This window comes from Corapipo altera, unplaced genomic scaffold (genome assembly GCF_003945725.1).
Source record: "Corapipo altera isolate COAL_440 unplaced genomic scaffold, ASM394572v1 96, whole genome shotgun sequence".
Classification (NCBI taxonomy): domain Eukaryota; kingdom Metazoa; phylum Chordata; class Aves; order Passeriformes; family Pipridae; genus Corapipo; species Corapipo altera.
In genome coordinates, this window is record NW_020884962.1 from 698695 (window position 1) to 716121 (window position 17427).

General features: G+C 49.4%; 1 protein-coding gene across 2 annotated transcripts in view; it reads right to left on the reverse strand.

Annotated features, from left to right (window-relative positions):
* COMP (cartilage oligomeric matrix protein) overlaps nt 1-2672 on the reverse strand; it is a 17444-nt gene extending 14772 nt beyond the window's left edge. The window contains exons 1-3 of one of the 2 annotated variants that reach the window (XM_027664273.1): nt 2394-2672; nt 817-885; nt 322-407 (exon numbers count right to left, since the gene is read on the reverse strand). In XM_027664273.1, coding sequence (XP_027520074.1) covers nt 322-407; nt 817-885; nt 2394-2634 — 396 coding nt within the window. In that variant the 5' untranslated portion in view covers nt 2635-2672. The remainder of the gene's footprint in view (nt 1-321; nt 408-816; nt 886-2393) is intronic. The other variant, XM_027664274.1, reaches the window with a different exon arrangement.
* Nucleotides 2673-17427: the final 14755 nt, after the last annotated feature.

The following is a 17427-nucleotide window of genomic DNA, read 5'->3' on the forward strand; positions in this document are numbered from 1 at the left end:
TAAGTTTTCCCACCTAAGTTTTCCCACCTAAGTTTTCCCACCTAAGTCTTCCCACCTAAGTTTTCCCACCTAAGTTTTCCCACCTTAAGTTTTTTTCCAACTTAAGCTCTTCGAGTTAAGTTGTTTTTTTTTCCCCAACTCGGAGTTTTTCCAAACTTTGCCTCAGCAGTTCCAGACCTGCTGGGACCCCACCTCAGCTGTGGTTTAGCAGCACAATAACCTGCTCCTCATTCTGCCCCAGGAGCAGCTCCCCAGCTCCAGAGCAGATTCCAAGATCTCTTTCCTGCAGAACATCAGGAATCAGGTCCCTTTCTCACCCACCTGCTGCTTCAACAGCTCCCGAACCTCCATCAGCACACGGTTGGTTTCTCTCATCTCTTCCAGCATTTCTGGCCCAACTTCACCTCCTAAAAAACCCAGAGTGTCGGGAAAAAGCAAACAAAGCTGTACCAACCACCTGATGTCAACAGCTCAGCATCCAAGGTGCAGATTCCACCCCGGCCTCTGCCGGTTCCTGGAAGGAGTTTTGCTGGAATCAGGAGAGACTGAACCGGACTGAGGGGTGGAATTTGCTTTGATAATGACAATCAGCAGTGCTGGGAGGGAGGGAGGGAGGGAGGGAAGGGCCCTGGGAGCTGTTGCCCTGGCACAGGCCCTGCAGTTCACACTTGGGAAGGATTTGCTGCCAAGGGAAGCAAATGAAGGACTCGGTGCCGCGGGAGCTGCCGGGAAGGGCCGAGCCCGTCGCTGGGTCTCTGCCAGATGTGCTTCCATTCCCTCTGGAATGGGAAAGGGGCACATCAGCTGCTGCCTCACCTGCTGCCGAGGCACTGAGGGGTTTCTTGCTGAAGGCGGGTTCTTTCCTTTCAAAGTGCTTCATGGGATCTTTGGGATACAAAGGGACACACGTGCTCATCATCCACGGAAACATCGGAACACCCCGCCCGGGCTGTGCTGGCACGGGGCACACAACACCTCACAGGGGCACCCGGGGCAGCTGGACAGGAATTTCCCTCCCCTCTGCTGGATTCCAGGCCTGCTGAGTCCTGTTTAAAGCCCGGGCTGGGCTCAGGGATGAGCGGATGGACGGAGCCCATCGTTTCCAGACTGAGGTGGTTTATGAGAAAACTCTCAGTTTGAAAAATAATTGGATGTAAAGTTCCATTCAGGTTCATCTCCTGAAATCCCACTGTCCAGTTCCTGGCTGTCCATGGGAATGCACAACCTCATTCCTCCAGTGTTTTTTCCAGCATTTCTCTAATTTTTGCTTGGTCGATCAACCCTCAGACATAAATCACGCCTCGCCTACAGAAATAGGAATATCTCCCACAGACAGGGGGGGAAATCAGCTGGAATTTGGGGTCTGCAATCCCTGAGCACGGGGAATTTTCCAGCTCCAAAGGCACTTGGGAGCCCAGGCCACTGGTTTAGTAAAACTGCCTCATTCTCCTGTGACAAACCTGAAAACCTCGTGGGTCTTCCCTGCAGGGAACCAAATACTTGGTGAGTATTTTCAGCCTCTCCAACACTTTTTGGTTTGGGAACCAGCTTTGGAAGCCTCACAAACGTGCCATTCTTAGACAGAAAGGCTGAATTAAAGGCATGTTTCTTAATTTACTGAAAGCAAGGAGTTTGCACAGGATTTGTAACTTCAAACAGAGGTTTTGGCTCAGCTCTGCCTGAAAGGCTTCGGGGCAGCTTCCGTTATTCCTGGGGAGGATTTTCCATCCCTGGTGGCAAGAGGGAATTTGAAATCAAAGTTTGGGGGGGTTTAAAATGCAAATTCACCGTAATGACTCAACCACTCCAAAGGAAATCTCTGCCCTTTGCAGACTTTTCCATTGCTGGGAATCCTTCTCATCCTGCCCCCACACCTGGATTTGTGGCTCTGATGGATCCCACAGATCCTCTTTGAGCTGAGAACTCCCCCCCCCCCCAAAAAAAAAACCACTCATCTGGAGGACTGGAACTTCTACATTCCTAGAATTCAGGGCTTCCCTGAGCTCCATGTGCACAGGAAAAGAGAATATCCACGGATCCTGTGACGGGACATTCTGTACAATCTGGTGGTTTTTTTTTTTTAACTTAAATCGCATAAAAAAATGCAGATTAATGCAAAGTGTCCCTTGCAGGTCACGACAAAACCCGACAAAATTTCCAGGATAAATATTTCTCTTAAAAAAAAAAAAAAATCAGTGCTCAGGAGGGGAAACTGGGGAAAAATGTGAGCCTGGGAATTCACAGGGTTAAGCCTCGAGTTTCCTACGAAACCCCCAAACTCCCAAACATTCCCGGAGCATTCCCTTCCTCCTCACTCCCTCCTGCAACACACAGAGGGAGGGTGTTGCTCCAGAGGAGCCTGGAAAGCGCAGAAAATAAAATTAAACACTCACCTATCCTTCTCTGCTGACAGGAGGAGAAAGGACAGGAGAGGCAGAGGAGGAAAACAACGGCCAGGGCTGGAATCATCTTGGGATCTCGGGGCAGGGTGGGTGGAGGAGCTGCTCCTGCAGCGAGTTCTGGACCTGCAGGTTTGCCTCTGCTCCCCATTAGTGCCTGTGGTTTGCTATTTATGAAGCTGCATTCCTTCCTCTGAAGTTCCCACTCGGATGCTGGACGGAGGGTGGACGTCATTCCTGGCTGCTCCTCCACGGAGGACGTTACAAAAGTAAACAAGATGAGAAACTCATCAGCAGTTTAATTTTTTAATTTTTTTTTTAACAATTTTTTTTTTTTTTTAAGACCAAAATAGGTCAGAAAATTCCAGAATTAAAAGGGTTCTTTTTTTTTTTTTTGGTTTTTTCTTCGTCCTTTCCAGACGTGGGACAGACGGGATGATTCCCAGCCGGATCCCTCACAGATTTTTTTCCTCCCCAAACCGCTCACAGGAGACATCTGGGCTCGCCCAGGATTTCAGAAAAGGCTCTTTTGAACTCCCCAAAGGCACTTTCGCTGCTCACAACTGAGGGAGAGCTCTTGAATGATCTTCCAGCTCCAAAGGGGAGCTCCCACATCCTATTTTGGAGGGATTGGGCAGATTCTCGGAGGCTGATTTTTATTCCCTGCCCGAAGGAAGGATGAAGTGCAGAGGTGATGGAAGGGAAGGAAGGGGAGGTTTTGCTGCTCTCAGTCTCTGCAGCAGAGTCCCCATCCAGCGTTTTCCATCACCCTCCATCCGGCATTTTCCACCAGGAGACACAGAGGGGGGTGAGAAATCCACCTGGAGCAGCCAAAGAAAAGCTGCCCCAGGAAAATCTCCCTCAGGGAAGGGGCAGGTTAAAGTGTTACCTGCAAGAAAAGGTCGATCTGGAGAGCAGAAAAATTCTTGGGTTGTGAAACCCATCGTGTGTTGATCCCACAACCCCCCTGGGACAGGACAGGAAAGCCCCAGGAAAGAGTAGCTCAGTCTTTGAGGTGTTGGAATATCAGAATTTTTGGATATGGACACAAAGATTTGGGTTTTTTCTCCCCTCATTTTGACCTCAGAGCTCCCCTGTCCGGGAAAACCTTCCAATCCCTGAGGGAACAGGGGGCAGTGAGCACTAAATACCCTCAGGTTTATCCCACAGGGATGGTGCAGCACATGGATTCATCCCGAAAATAAAGCCATTTACACCCTGGTCCTCTCCTGCCACACCCAGCAAGGGAAATCAGCCCGGAGGGTTTGACACTTGTGGGGAGCTCCAGGGGTTCATCTGGAGCCCAGAGCAGACATTCCCAGGTTTTAACATCATTCTGGACAAATCAAACCCCTCCAGCTGACTCTTAAAGATAAGAGATAACTGTTTTTCCCAGTGATGCCCTGGGAAATCTTCTTTATAATTCGTATTTCCCAGTGACAAACGGGGAGTGAAGGACAAATGCCCCGTCACACATCCCCCAGGGAGCAAATCCTTCACCCTGAGCTGGGATAAATCACGTCCATCCAGCTTGTCTTGGAAGCTGCTGCTGTCAAGAGGAGCCAGAGGCATCCAGGCTTTCCAGACTCTCATCCCTGGAGCCTCCAAGGAAGCCCATCAGTCCCTGCCCTGGCAGTGGAGAGCTGTGAGGGAAAGCACATCACTTCATCAGAAGCCTGATAAGGTCGTTAATAAAGGAAAAAAAACCAAAAAATCAAAAAAATCTGGGTTTTTTGGGTTTTTTTTGGCTTTTCAACGGGGAGAAGTTGTAAAACTCTGTGAAGAAAGAGCTGTGGCTCCCAGGGAATGGAGGCTGGAAAAGGGGCACCCCTGAGGTCACCTCAGAAACAACCCAGGTCAGGCTGTTGTGTGGGAAAAAAAATGTGTGTCCATGTGGAGGGATGGGAGTGAAAAATCCTCCCCCTGAAAAAAAAAGGGGAGGCAGGGAAAAGAGGAACCGTGGGGTCATGGAATGGGTTGGGCTGGAAGGGACCTCAAAGCCCTGACACCTTCCAGATTCCTTCCCCCCCACAAAGCCATGAATTGTTCAGTGCAAGGAAAATAAAACAAAGGATGAGCAAAAAATGGTGTTTTCTGCCAACCCAGTGAAGTATCAGGACACAAACCCCATAAAAACCTAATTAAAAAACCCCCTTAAAATCAAACACCCAATTAAAAAAGCTGCCTGGAAGCCCAGCCTTCAGCCAACCAGATAAATTCTGTGTTTTTAGGTTTCCAGGGGCCCAAACCCTGCTGGTTTTGTGTTCAAGAAGAGCTCTCTAAGACCATCAGGAGTCGTCCTGCTGCCCCTACCCAAAGCTCAGCACTTTCCTGAACACTTTCAGCTGCCCAGAATCTCATTTTATAACACTGGTGATCACCTGATAGGGACAATTCACTGTATTTTCTAATAGCTCTATTATTTAACCTAAATTAACTCATTGAAACCATATTATTGAGAAGTCAGATAATTCTCTTTTGGGGTTATTTTTGGCCATGGGCTGAAGGAACTCAAATAATTGACATTAAAAGGAATTAAGTCTTGACATTAAAAGGAGTTAAGTCATTTTCTTTACCTTCTGGAAACCCAGAGACATTTTTTTTTTCAGGCTGCAGCAGCTCCTGGGATGGATTTGTTCACTGACAGCAGCAAAACAACTGCCTAAAAATTCAGATGTAGCTGGTTCCTACAAAGCTCCTTGGACTGAGCAAGACACGGTGACTCCACAGGGTGAGCTCATTCCCACCTTTATTTTCCCTGGCTTCGTTTTCTACCTTTCTAAATGCAGGTGGGAGGGCTGGAAATCCCTTAAATCACTCTCTTTAACACAGCAGGGGCAGATCAGAAAGTGTCTGCTCACGGCTTGGTTGTTCCTGTGCCTGTTTGAAAAGGATAAATTCGGGATCTGATGCACCTGAGCTCGTTATCATCTGATGGTCAGCAGAATTATTGAAAGTTTAATGATTTAAAAAAAACAAAATGAGGAGCAAATAGTGTTTATTTGGGCTTGGGTGGGAAGGTGGTTTTGCCCCTGGGCAGTGCCAGGCTCGTTTCCACCTTTTCCCTTGCCTGGAGGTGACATCACAAACGAAAGCAGGGCACAAATAAACAAGGAGAAGAAAAGGTCTCGCTGGTTTTTAAAAGTCGAAATATTTTCCATCTCTGCGTGTGTTTTTTTTTTTTTAAACTGGCCTCTGCCAAGCGAAGGACAAAAGTCAGAAAGAAGGAAAAAAGTTATTTTTCAGCCTTGGAAGGTCAAGTTCTAAAAATAAGGGGAAAAACATCTCCACGTTCACATCACATGGGATGTGAGGGGTTTTCGCGAGGGTTCTTGTACGTCTGTGGCTGTGGGAAATCAAAGGATGTAAAAGATACAAGGGAAGATTCCCAAAAAGCATCTCCTTTGCCTTTTCCAGGGAAATGGCTCTTCACAAAGGCTGCTCTTCCCTGTTCCCATCCCTGGGAGTGTCCAAGGCCAGGCTGGAGCAACCTGGGATAGAGGGAGGTGTCCCTGCCCATGGCAGGGGGTGGGATGGGATGGGATGGGATGGGATGGGATTTAAGCTCCTTCCAACCCAACCCACTCCATGATTCTGTGAACTGGAGTTGGACCAACCTGACCCAGTTCATTCAGGAGCAGGTCAACAAGAAACCCCCCCAGAGGAACCAGAATTCCACAGCAGTTCCTGCTCAGTCCCGTTTCCTTTGGATGCTACTGTTTGACCTGTGTGCAGATTCCCAAAACACACCCCGGGAAAAGAACCAGGCACTGGAATTCGGGGCCTCAGCCTTGTCCTACCTCTGTGCTCTTCCAGACAGAACAAAATCCCTGCTCCCAGAAATCTGCAAACCACCATTTTTTAGGGCTTGGTCGTGCACAAATATCCGTTGCTAAAACACAATCCCGACAAAACAGGATTCCAAAGGATCCACTCGGAGCTCAGGGATGCACTAAACAGTGTGAAACAGCAGCACCAGTAGGAAAGGCAGATTCCTTATTTGATACAAACACCCAGAGTGGTGCAAATATTCCAAATAAACCCAGCAGCCAAAGGGAAGAACGGCCCCCTCCCCTCCATCCATGGAATAAATCCATCCCTAGGCTGTGGTTTGCTGCATGTCTGAGGAGTTACAGCTTGTTGCAGTCTGGGTTATGTCTCTGGCTCTGAATTCCTCAGGAGATCAGGGGCACTGAGGACTTTTTATAAATAATTTTAATGCTGTTGGGGTTTTTTTGTATCTTAATTTAATCAGTGGCAAACTGGGAGTTGAGGCTGGACGTGGCTCCGTCGTGCACTTTGCTGGGTTTGTCATTTATTCCTCTTGCTGTTTTCTTCCCTGGTTAATGGGATTTGCCTCGTGTTCACCAAAGCCTAAAATAAATGAAAATAAAAGCCACACGACTCGCTGTGGCAGTGGCACAACCCTGGGGCCACGAGCACACCAACAGAGCCACTGTGGCACCCTGTGACCAGGACATTTCCCAGGAGGAAATCCTGACACCCCAGACACTGAGACCTTCCCTCAGGTGAGATTGGAATTCCAGCAGATCCAGCTTTCCTGCCTGTTCCTCCAAAACTATCAGAAATCTGAGGATTTTGACACTTTCTGTGCACGAAAAGCTGAATTTTGAGGGTCTCACCCTGAATGTTCCCTCGGAGTTTTGTTCTTTGAACACAACAAAACATGAACACCATCATGTCAGTGCACAAAAACAGCTGCAAAACGCCTCTGAGAGAGGGCCCAGAGGTGCCTCCCAAAGTCTGAGGGAGGAATCCCACCAAAAAGACACCGATGAGCCAAGAAAAGATTCCAACTCTTTGTTTTGCCCTTGGCTCCTGCCCCACAACCAGAAATAGTCCCCAGGACCAGCATGACCCAAGAGGGGTTTTCCAGTATTGAATGGCAAACACAATTAAGGCACATTTAATAAGCTGTGGAGGTTTGGAAGTCCCTAAATTCATGGAGCAGCTCTACCAGGAGGAAAGGCTGGAGAACTGGGATTGTTCAGCCTGGAGAAGAGAAGCTTCGGGGTGACCTGACTGGGGCCTTCCAGGACCTGAAGGGGCTGACAAGGAACATGGAGAGGGACTTTGGAGAAGGGCCTGGAGGGACAGGACAAGGGGGAATGGCTTCAAACTGACAGAGAGTGGGTTTAGATGGGATACTGGGAAGGAATTCCTCCCTGTGAGGGTGGGGAGGGGGCTGGGAGGGAATTCTCAGAGAAGCTGTGGCTGCCCCGTCCCTGAAAGTGCCCAAGGCCAGGTTGGAGCAACCTGGGAGAGTGGAAATGTCCCTGCCCATGGCAGGGGGTGGAACTGGATGGTTTTTGAGGTCCCTTCCAACCCAAACCATTCCATGATTCCAGGAAACCACGAGCAAGAAACAGAAGCAGCTCCTGCCCCACGAGGCTTTTCCCTCTTCCTCTCTCTCATTAACGAGACTCCCACCAGGACAACCAGTCCAGTAACTCACTTTTTCCTGCCCCATTTCACTCCTGAGGGTTAAAGAACCCCCTCTCCAGCCTCTCTGAGTCCCTCAGAGGCTCAGCAGCCCGTGCTGGTCACACCACACAGGGTCAGTCGAGCCTGGAAGGGCGAAGCTCATGCCAGCACCAGAATAACTAAACCATCTCCCTCCTCCAGAGGAGGGGAAGCTTCATTCACAAGCACTGGCAGGGAAAGACACTCAAAAAAGAAAAGGATCTGCACATTCATCTGAAATAAGTGATAGTCCATATTGTCTGGGCAGCCCGAAGTGGCTGATCCTGCTGGAAGTGGCAGATTCCACCCCCGTGGGCTGGCACAAGGATGTAGGAACTCTGAGGAGCACCAGAGAGGAGCTGGACTTCTAAAGGAGGAGAAAATAGCTCTATTTTATCTCTAACAACTCTAGTCCAGCAACAAATGGGCACTAAACTGACAGAGAGGAGGTTTAGGTGGGATATTGGGAAGGAATTATTGACTGTGAGGGTGGGGAGACACCAGGATGGATTTCCCAGAGAAGCTGTGGCTGCCCCATCCCTGGAAGTGTCCAAGGCCAGGCTGGAGCACCCTGGGAGAGTGGAAGGTGTCCCTGCCCATGGCAGGGGGTGGAACTGGATGGAACCACTCTGGGATTCCCTGATTCTCTGAAATAAGGAGTGTCTGAGTGCACAGTGAGAATGGGAGTGATCCTGAACTTCAGCACCCAGAGAGCAGCAGGAAGCAGGATGAGGCTCCCAGGGACTCTCCAGGGGGATTTGGTCACCTGTAGCTTCATCCAGGGAGTCTCCTCAGGAACAGCAGCAGATGAGACCAGTCACAGGACCGGTGACAAAGCCACAACACAGGTCCAAAGCCTTCCCAGGAACAGGGACACAGGATCACCCTGGACATTGCCCTTTATTTCAAACACAGTCCAGAACCTCCCTGTGGTTTGCTGAGTTCTGCTCACCTTCTCTCTGCCTCTGGAAAGGTCTCAGCACTGTCAAATATTCCACCCTCCTGGGTCCCCCACTGGTGCTCCAGCCCTTCCAAGATGCCTGAGCTGTTGTGTCAGCACGATCTGAGGAGAACTGGGACACCTGGAACTAATATGGGCTGCACAAAACCCAGGGCAGGGGGCCAGTGGAAGGTCCCACAAACCCCACATCACCCCTTCAGTCTCCTGGAGGGCTGGCAAAGACAAGTGATGTCCAACCAGTGGCACTCTGGGATCGGGAAGAGCTCCATCCCAGTCCTTGCCACTCTGTCCAGCAGCTCCTGGAATGATCCTGACAGCTGGGGGTGGAAAAGCTGCCAGAGCTCCCTCTCCCCACCATCACCCTGCTCCAAGCTATTCCCCAGCCCCATTTCGTAATCCCACACCCAGGAGGGTGGTTAAAAATTCACAGGAAACGTTGCACATTTTTTCCTTTGCTATTCATGCCCTTTTTCTATCGGGGACAATAAAGATTTCCAATGCTGGGTTAAGTTCCTTTTGCAACAATGAGCTCCTCTTGCTCCAGGAGCCAGCAGGAGCCCAGACATTGAGGAAACTGGGAGTAATTCACTGGAATTGTACTGGGGGGAAAAAAAAAAAAGAAGAAAAAAAAAAAAAAAGGCTGTTTTGACCAAGAGAGATGCAAAACTGCTGTGATGGTTAAGCCATCACGGCTTGCTGGGAATTATTATTGGGATTGTCATTAATGTTCGGACCAGGCAGGTTTTCCCAGTAAAAGGGCTTTGGCTGTGGTCTCCCTTTTTTGGATTTTGCTCCTAAAAAACACCTCCCAGAGCCATAATGACAATAACACAGATTCCCTGCCTGCCCTCCCCTCGGCACCGAAGTCACTTCCCAAAACTCTCCGGGATGGCAAAGCTTGAAAACAAAAGCTTTTCTAAGCAGAGTGGCACTTCTTTCCCCCCTGAATGATGTGCACAGTCGATCTCTGTGGTCAAACCTCCTGATTCTGCAATCCAGGGGTCTCCAGGAGGAGCATAAACAGAAATTGGCTCGTTGCAGCCGGGACTGGAAGTGCTCGGGGCTCTGAGATCACACGTGTAGGTGGGCAGACAGCACGTCCACGCTTTAATAGCCCTGGGACCTCTCTTAGGGAGCATTGACTCGGGTTTGAACGTGTACCAAGAGTTATTAACTCCCAAGGAACATCTGGCACTGACCCCTGGACAGGCAGAACCCAGAGCTGAGGGGATCTCCTCGCTGTCTGCACGGGGCTGGTCCAGCAGCCCCACAGAAAGACACGTCCTGTGCAGGAATAATGACATTTCTGTGCCACAGACACAGGCACTGCCCAGAGGAGGCCTCAGACTGGCCACCAGCTGGCACAGACCTCCAGCCTTGGGACATCCAGCTTGGAAAACAGACCCAGCATGGTTCCTTTCAGCGAGGAGCATCCCCAGGAACTCGGTGATATTCCCACCTAACACCCCCAGAACACTGACACCTCTGAGATGGAGAGCGTAGCCAAACCCACAACACAGGGCAGGCAAAAAGGGAAACATTTGGCTTGGGGCTCCAGGGAAAACCTCGTGTTTTCAGGGAGAGCCAAGGAATGGAGGCTCCATCCACGGGAGACAGAGCTGGGCTTTCTGTGGGCACATCCCGAGGAGCCACAGGGAAAAGTCTGGGCTCCAATTCCCCGTGTGAAGTGGTGAGATGCCTTCCCCAGCAGCTCAGGCAGACCACAGAGCCTCCTTTTCTCTGGGAATCTCGAGGGAACACCGGGAGGTTTTCCATGCCATGGGTTATATTAAGGAAACCTGCTCAGGCCTCCTGAACACACACACAGCAAAAAGCCACAGCCTTTAAATAAGTGTTGATTTGAGATTAATGACAGTTCTCTGGGCTCTTCCTCTTACTGACTGAAACAGGGGCTGTTTTTCCCCTCCCAGTTGCCCTCTCCCTAGTAATTAGCTCCACTGCTGACATTTAAAAAAAAAAACAACCCAAAAAGAAGATATCCAGGGGGATTTTAACAGCTGGAATTAAGCAAAACCATCCCTGAGCAATCAGGTCTTTTCAGGACAACGGTGATCAAAGAGGTGCTCTGTAAAAATGAGCTTGGCAGCCAGCTGTTGGCAGGAGACATGAAGCTTTTTCCCTGCTGGAAATTAGATTTAACTTGTACAAAGAGGAAGAAAGGATCGATCATCCCATGATAATCCCCCTTTCTCCAAACTCAGCTCTTCCAACGGGACAAAGAAAAGGGGGGGAAAGAAATCCATGACCAAGTGTGATACTCTCTGCCCCACCTCAGGAAGAGGCTACACTCTTAAATTCAGTTTTAATACAAGTCATTTAACACTTGTGTGCAGAAATATGTATTTTCTTATACAAGGGAAATGGGGGGAAAAAAGCCTTTGTGAATGACAATGAAAATTCTCCAGGGTTTCTTCAGCTACTGTGGAATCAGGAGATTCATGGAGGGCACAAAGAACAGAGGGATAAAGGAAGCAGCAGCAGATTGTCAAGGTTGTTCTCTAAAGTCCTCTCGTAATCCAGATGTAAAATGAGGATCCTGAATAAGAAAATGGGTTTCTGATTATGACAGAGCCTTAGGATTCCACCAAACCCCTCCCTCCCCTTGTGGGGGTGGGAGACCAGAGCTTTGCCTCAACCTTTTTTTGCTTATCCCCCCTAAAACTGATCTTAGACCTCAAGGAAACAAGACTAAACCTTCTTCCTGGAGACTGCCTTGACTGCCTTCATCAACAATTCCCAAAAAAAACTTGACCACAAAAGGCTTCCAGGTCCTCCAGGACCAAACCTTGTCGTGTCCCCCTCCCAAGGTTTGCCTGAGGTGTTCCACAGCCTTTCTGTCCGGGATAATTGGAGCTGGCACAGGGATGAACAGACAGAGATGTTCCCAGGGCCCACATCTGGGGGTGGGGAGGGACAGGGACCCTCCTCAGGAGCAGGAGGGACCTCCTCCAACAAGGAGATGAATTTTCAAGCAGAAATCAGAGCTCTGTTGGGGAACAGCATTGAACACCCAGCTCTTCTCATGCCAAGGCTCTCCCCACTCAGCCCTGAAATGCTGGAGCTCCCACAGTGCTGAGAGAAGGTTATTGAGGGGGGCAAGTCAAAAGAATTAATTAAAGAGGTTAAATTAAACAGCTGCACTTGCAGAACTGCTCCTCTCACCAACTTTATGGCTTGTGGAAGGCTCTGGCTCCCAAACCCCCCCGTTCTCCTGACCCTCAGCTCATCTTATCGCCCATCTCTCCTCACCCACATGTTTTATTTTCTAAGCTTTGAGACATTACAGATCACTGGCTGCCTGTCCAAAAATGGTGCTTCTTTGCACATCACTTATGAACTCAGAGGAAAATTCAGCATCATCCAGGCTAAGGGTTGTTTTTGGGGATATTTTATTTTAATTTTTTTAATCGCCCCCAGAGAAATGGAAAAACGGCGTGTACAGGCTCACAAGGGGTGGGAAGCCCTCCAGAATGATGGAGGCTGGAGACTAATCCAAACCTCTGGAGTTTTCAAGAAAATATCAGCCCCAGAAATCTCACAGGAGGAACAAACTGGCTCTGGAGAGTTCTGGCAAATCCTCCTCGCGACCCCACCCACCCAAAGCTGAAAAACAGCCACAAGAGCAAAGCTGCTATTTTTTCCCCGATATTTTTCAGGATCATGGCCTGTGCAAAGGCCTAAAGTCAGCCCTTGCTTCACCTGAACTGCTCTTCCCACCCAAAGATTGTGAGGGCACAGCTCGAGCCCGGTGGTGATGAATTCATTTTAATCCCCCCACGGAAACGAGGAGTTTGAGCCTCTGCATTTTTTTTTTTTTTTTTTTTGCAGTGTTCCTTCCATAAAGCCCAATTTTGGCCAGCACAGCAGGCAGGATCTTCCATCAACCTTCCCCTCAAGCCAGGGCACGTCGGGGTGTGAGTGGTTCCTGGAGGCCAGAAAACCCCCCTCAGGAGGGTGGAATCCAAACTCCAGCTGCCTCTGTGCCTCCTGGACACCTTCTGAGCCCTTTGAAGGCTTCCTGCACAAGCCATTCCATCCCTCCAACGCTTCTTCCAGGAAAAGCACAGGCAATTCCAGGAACCCCAGGCCTCAGGTGGATAAATGGGGATGGCAAAGGCCAAGGCTGAGACGCCGAGGCAGCAGAAGGGCCAAGGCTTCCCGAGGAAACCAAATCTCAAGGCACGGTTTGGAGAGGGGAGAACTTCTCTGGAAAGGGCAAGGAACATCAGGCCTAACCTTGTACACACTCAGCAAAATCTGATCTCAGAGGCCTGAGATCATTCCCTGGCTCCGAGAGGCGCGATCCGGGAGTCGCTCCCGACGCAGCGGGAGGAGAAGCTGTTTCTGGAGGGATCCAAGTTCCACTTCTGAATCTCCTCATCAAACAGGAGCTTTGGCCATTCAGGGCTGCAGGTGTCCCTTCCATTGCTTTGCTTTCTTCCTCTTTCTCTCTTTTTTTTTTTTTTTCTGGTTTTTTTCCCCCCAGCTGAGGTTTGTGGTGGGATAAGGGAACAAATGGGATAAATAGGGATAAAAGGGATAAAAAAGACAAAATGTGCAGGTTTACACAAAGCTGACCAGGCCTTCAGCTATTTATGGCTGAATTAGTGGGAATTTGTTCAGAGTTATATGTCAAAGGGTTATTCCTTCACCCCACCCTGAGGGTGAGCCATCGGTTCAGACCATTGGCAGCACCACGAGTCATCCTACAAATTAAAAACTCCACCAACACACAGTTTTTATGGGGCAATTTTGATGTTTCCTGCTGGTCATCGAGTCATCGAGTCCACAGGAATAATATCCCTGGATTTGTTGCAGCCTCTTGGCCCCCTCAGGCAAGGAGGGGGAGGCAGGTTTTCACTGGTGTTGGTTTGAGCCCCAAGGGAACAGCTCAGGATCACTCTGGGATCAAAGAGGCCCCTCTGGGATCACAGGGACCCCTCTGGGACCATAAGGATAACTCTAGGATCATGGGGACCTCTTTGGGATCACAGGGACCCCTCTGGGACCACAGGGATCACTCTGGGATCAAAGAGGCCCCTCTGGGACCACAAGGATCACTCTGGGATCATAGGGACCTCTTTGGGATCACAGGGATCCCTCTGGGATCATGAGGACCTCTTTGGGATCACAGGGATCACTCAGACCACACAGGCCCCTCTAGGATCATGGGGACCACTCTGGGACCACAGGGATAACTCTGGGATCATAGGGATCACTCTGGGATCACAGGGGCCCCTGTAGGATCACAGGGATCACTCTGAGATCATGGGACCCCTCTGGGACCACAAGGACCCCTCTGGGATCATGGGGACCCCTCTGGGATCACAGGGATCACTCTGGGATCACAAGGACCCCCCCTGGGATCACAGCAATCTTTCAGGCTGTTCCACTGCTCCATCTATCCCAAGATTTGGCTCCTGACACGGATCAAGACCCGCTGTTTGTTCTGGGGCTGTAACACCTTCCTCCCCTGCATTTCCTGGTAACCCCTCATGCCCAGAGAGAATTCCAGGTTATTCATCTGCCTCTCCTCAGGATTATTCCCATCTGGTTTTCCACCATGACCTTGCAACGCTTTGGCCCTTCCACAGGCTCTTTATTACCCTGTTCTGTGGAAGCTCTTCCCCCCTCTTGGCTGGTGGCCCTGGGTTGCTCTTGCTCCAAAGGAATTCATTGCCCAATGTCCAACATTCGGTTGAAATGACATCATTCCTGAGGTGCTATTTAGAATTATTGCTCTCCAGACCTTCTCCTCCATGTCCATTTTGCAATCCCTTCTTCCAGCAAAGTCAGGCACTCCCGTGGTGCCAGGAGGGTGGCCTAAAATCCCAGTGTCACTTCCACGCCAGGAGCTTCCCAGAGCACCTTTGCTCTGCCCTCACCCTAGGGCTGAAAAATAAAAATAAAATAAAATAAATAAATAAAAAAAAAGAGCTCCAGTTCAACATTTCATCTTCTTAATAAACACTGGCTAATAACAACTACAGGAAAAATAATCCCATTTTCTGGGCCTCCTCCAGATGACATAAAGCTCATGGATTTCTGGACCAGGCTCGAGAAACCGTTTGCAAACTTCTGTTTGATCATAAATCAAGGCCAGTAATGACCTTTTTTATTATTTTTTTTTGGTGAAAACAGCCCCAGTTCGCTGTTCCCAAACTCCACCACGGGCCTCACTCGGAGACCTGGAATTCCAGCAGGCCCCACTTCCATCAGGGCACCCGTGGCAGCTCCTGGAAGGTGAATCCCGACTGGCACCACTTTTTAAAGGGTGTTCTACGTGACCCTGGACAGGCTCCTTATCTCTCTGCCTTTCCATGGCTCTTCCAGGCCCTTTCCAGCTCTTTATTCCTGGTCCTGCTGGCTGCCCTTCCCTGTGGCATCTCTGCCCCCTCACACAGCTCAGGGAGAAGCCAAGAGCAACGGGAATTCATTGGGAAGTGCTGCTGGAAGCCTGGTCAGGGGCAGGTTGGGTCAGACCCAGAGCAGGTCCTGCAAAGAAAACATTCTTTCCACTTCAAGCTTTCTCCCTGCCCTGAAACCAGCCTGGTTCAGGCACCCAGCTCCTTCTTGCTCTGCATCACCCCCCCCAGACATCCCAAATATTGAAGGGTTGGGGGGTCTTAAATCCAGTGTAGGGGAGCCCCAGGAACCAGGTTGGGGTGGGAGGATCCCTCCTGAGGAGCAGGCTGGGAAACTGTGTGGAAAAAGGAAGAACTTTTAGCCAAGGAACACTCCTAAAGATCAGTGGCACAGAGGGGAACCTCCTTCCCAGCCCAGAGGGGCAAATCCAGCGTGTCTGAAGCCCTCTGGGTTTAGGGAGCTGCTGGAATAATCAACTGAAACGTTCCCATAAAAACCCAGGACCCCACGGCCTCCAGATCTTTCCACCCTCCAGTTGGATGACATTCCACCAGCGGGGCTGGGTACATTTCCAAGGAACTCCTGACTTCTGGGAAGGTGTTACACAACCACACTGCAGCCATTCATGAGTCCAGCACTGGCCTGGTTCCCCCCTTCAAACCCACAACACTCCGCAAAGAAAACATTCTTTCCACTTCAAACTTTCTCCCTGCCCTGATGAAACCAGCCTGGTTCAGGCACCCAACTCCTTCTTGCTCTGCATTACCCCCCACTCCCCAGATATTCCAAATTTTGAAGGGTTCCCATGATGGAAAAAAAAAATAAAACATTGGGTTTCCCTCAGTTCTAGATCTGGTTTGGTTTTTCAGGCAAGAAATAAAGTTGATATCACCAGACACCCCTGTAGCTGCTGCAGGGAAAGGATAAAATTCTTTGCACTCCTTGTTTTCTAAACTTTTAACATTTCCAACGAGAAGAGGGGGAATTCTTGTGCTTAACATCAAAAGGAACTGAGAACTGAAAGCCAGAGGGGAAAATTCTCGAGAGCTGGAGGCCAGAACATTCAATAGTTTGTATTCCAGACCTTTTCTTGGATGCAGGTGTTTAGTCCAGCAGGAACCTGAGCCCCTCCTGTAAGTCCTGGAGCCACATTCTAAGGCCAAACATACCTTGCACCTTCAGATCACCCCCCCCAGCCAACCCCAAATGTTGGGTTCCTGACATCACTCCATTTTTAAGGCAAGTGCCAAATAAACAGACTTCTCCCACAGCAGGAAGAAGGATTTGCTTGGAAGGATTTGCTTTAGATGCAGAGAATCCGTGTTATTCTTAAACAAAAAAAAAAAAAGCAAAGAAAAAGCCAGGGGTGGGACTGAAAACAAATACTGGGATTTTTCAAGTGGTTTGTTCTGTTCTGACACAAACCCAAGCTCCTGTTTTAACCCTGCCCCAAAAAACTCCAAGCAGGGGTGCTTTGAGGAGAAATCAAGCTGCCACCACCTCAGGGGTGATGCTGCCAACACTCCAAGGAGCCCTAAATTTTGAGGAGACACCTGAAAACTCACCACTTTTCCTTTTTTCCTCACCAACCTGAGGAAGTTCAGACACACCCCGAGCCCTTTTTGAAGGCCTGGCTTTTCCATTAGGCTCAATCACCTCCATCTGCCCAGGAGAAGTGCCAGGAATTCGACCAAACATGGAAAACTGAGACCTTCAACATGTTGTTTTTATGCTCAGATACAACAACATCTGGTTTGGAGAGATCCCATTTAAACAAATGTCGATGCCCCTTCAGAAAATGAGTGGTTTTTAACAAATCTCCTCCTTCCAGATTTAATAGGTCACAGATACTCTCAAATATCTTCCTGAATAGACCCGTGAATTCCAGAGAATTTGGTTTTTTGCTGGGATTTTAGAAACTCTGCCTTTTCCTAGTGCTCTTTGACTTTTGGGGCCAGTTAAAGAGGAGTAGATTACTTCATGGGGTACTTCTGCAACCTTAAAAACCTGACTAAAGCCACAAGTTCTGTTCATAAAACAACAATTCCCTCAATTAGTTCCTCGAATCCAGACCCTGTGCTAAGGTGGCCTTGTTTGGGATGAACACACACTTCAGCTGTTTTCAAGGAAGGGGAGTTAGGGAGGATTTAAACACCTTTCTAGGGGGAAGGATTTCAAATTTTATACCAACATACC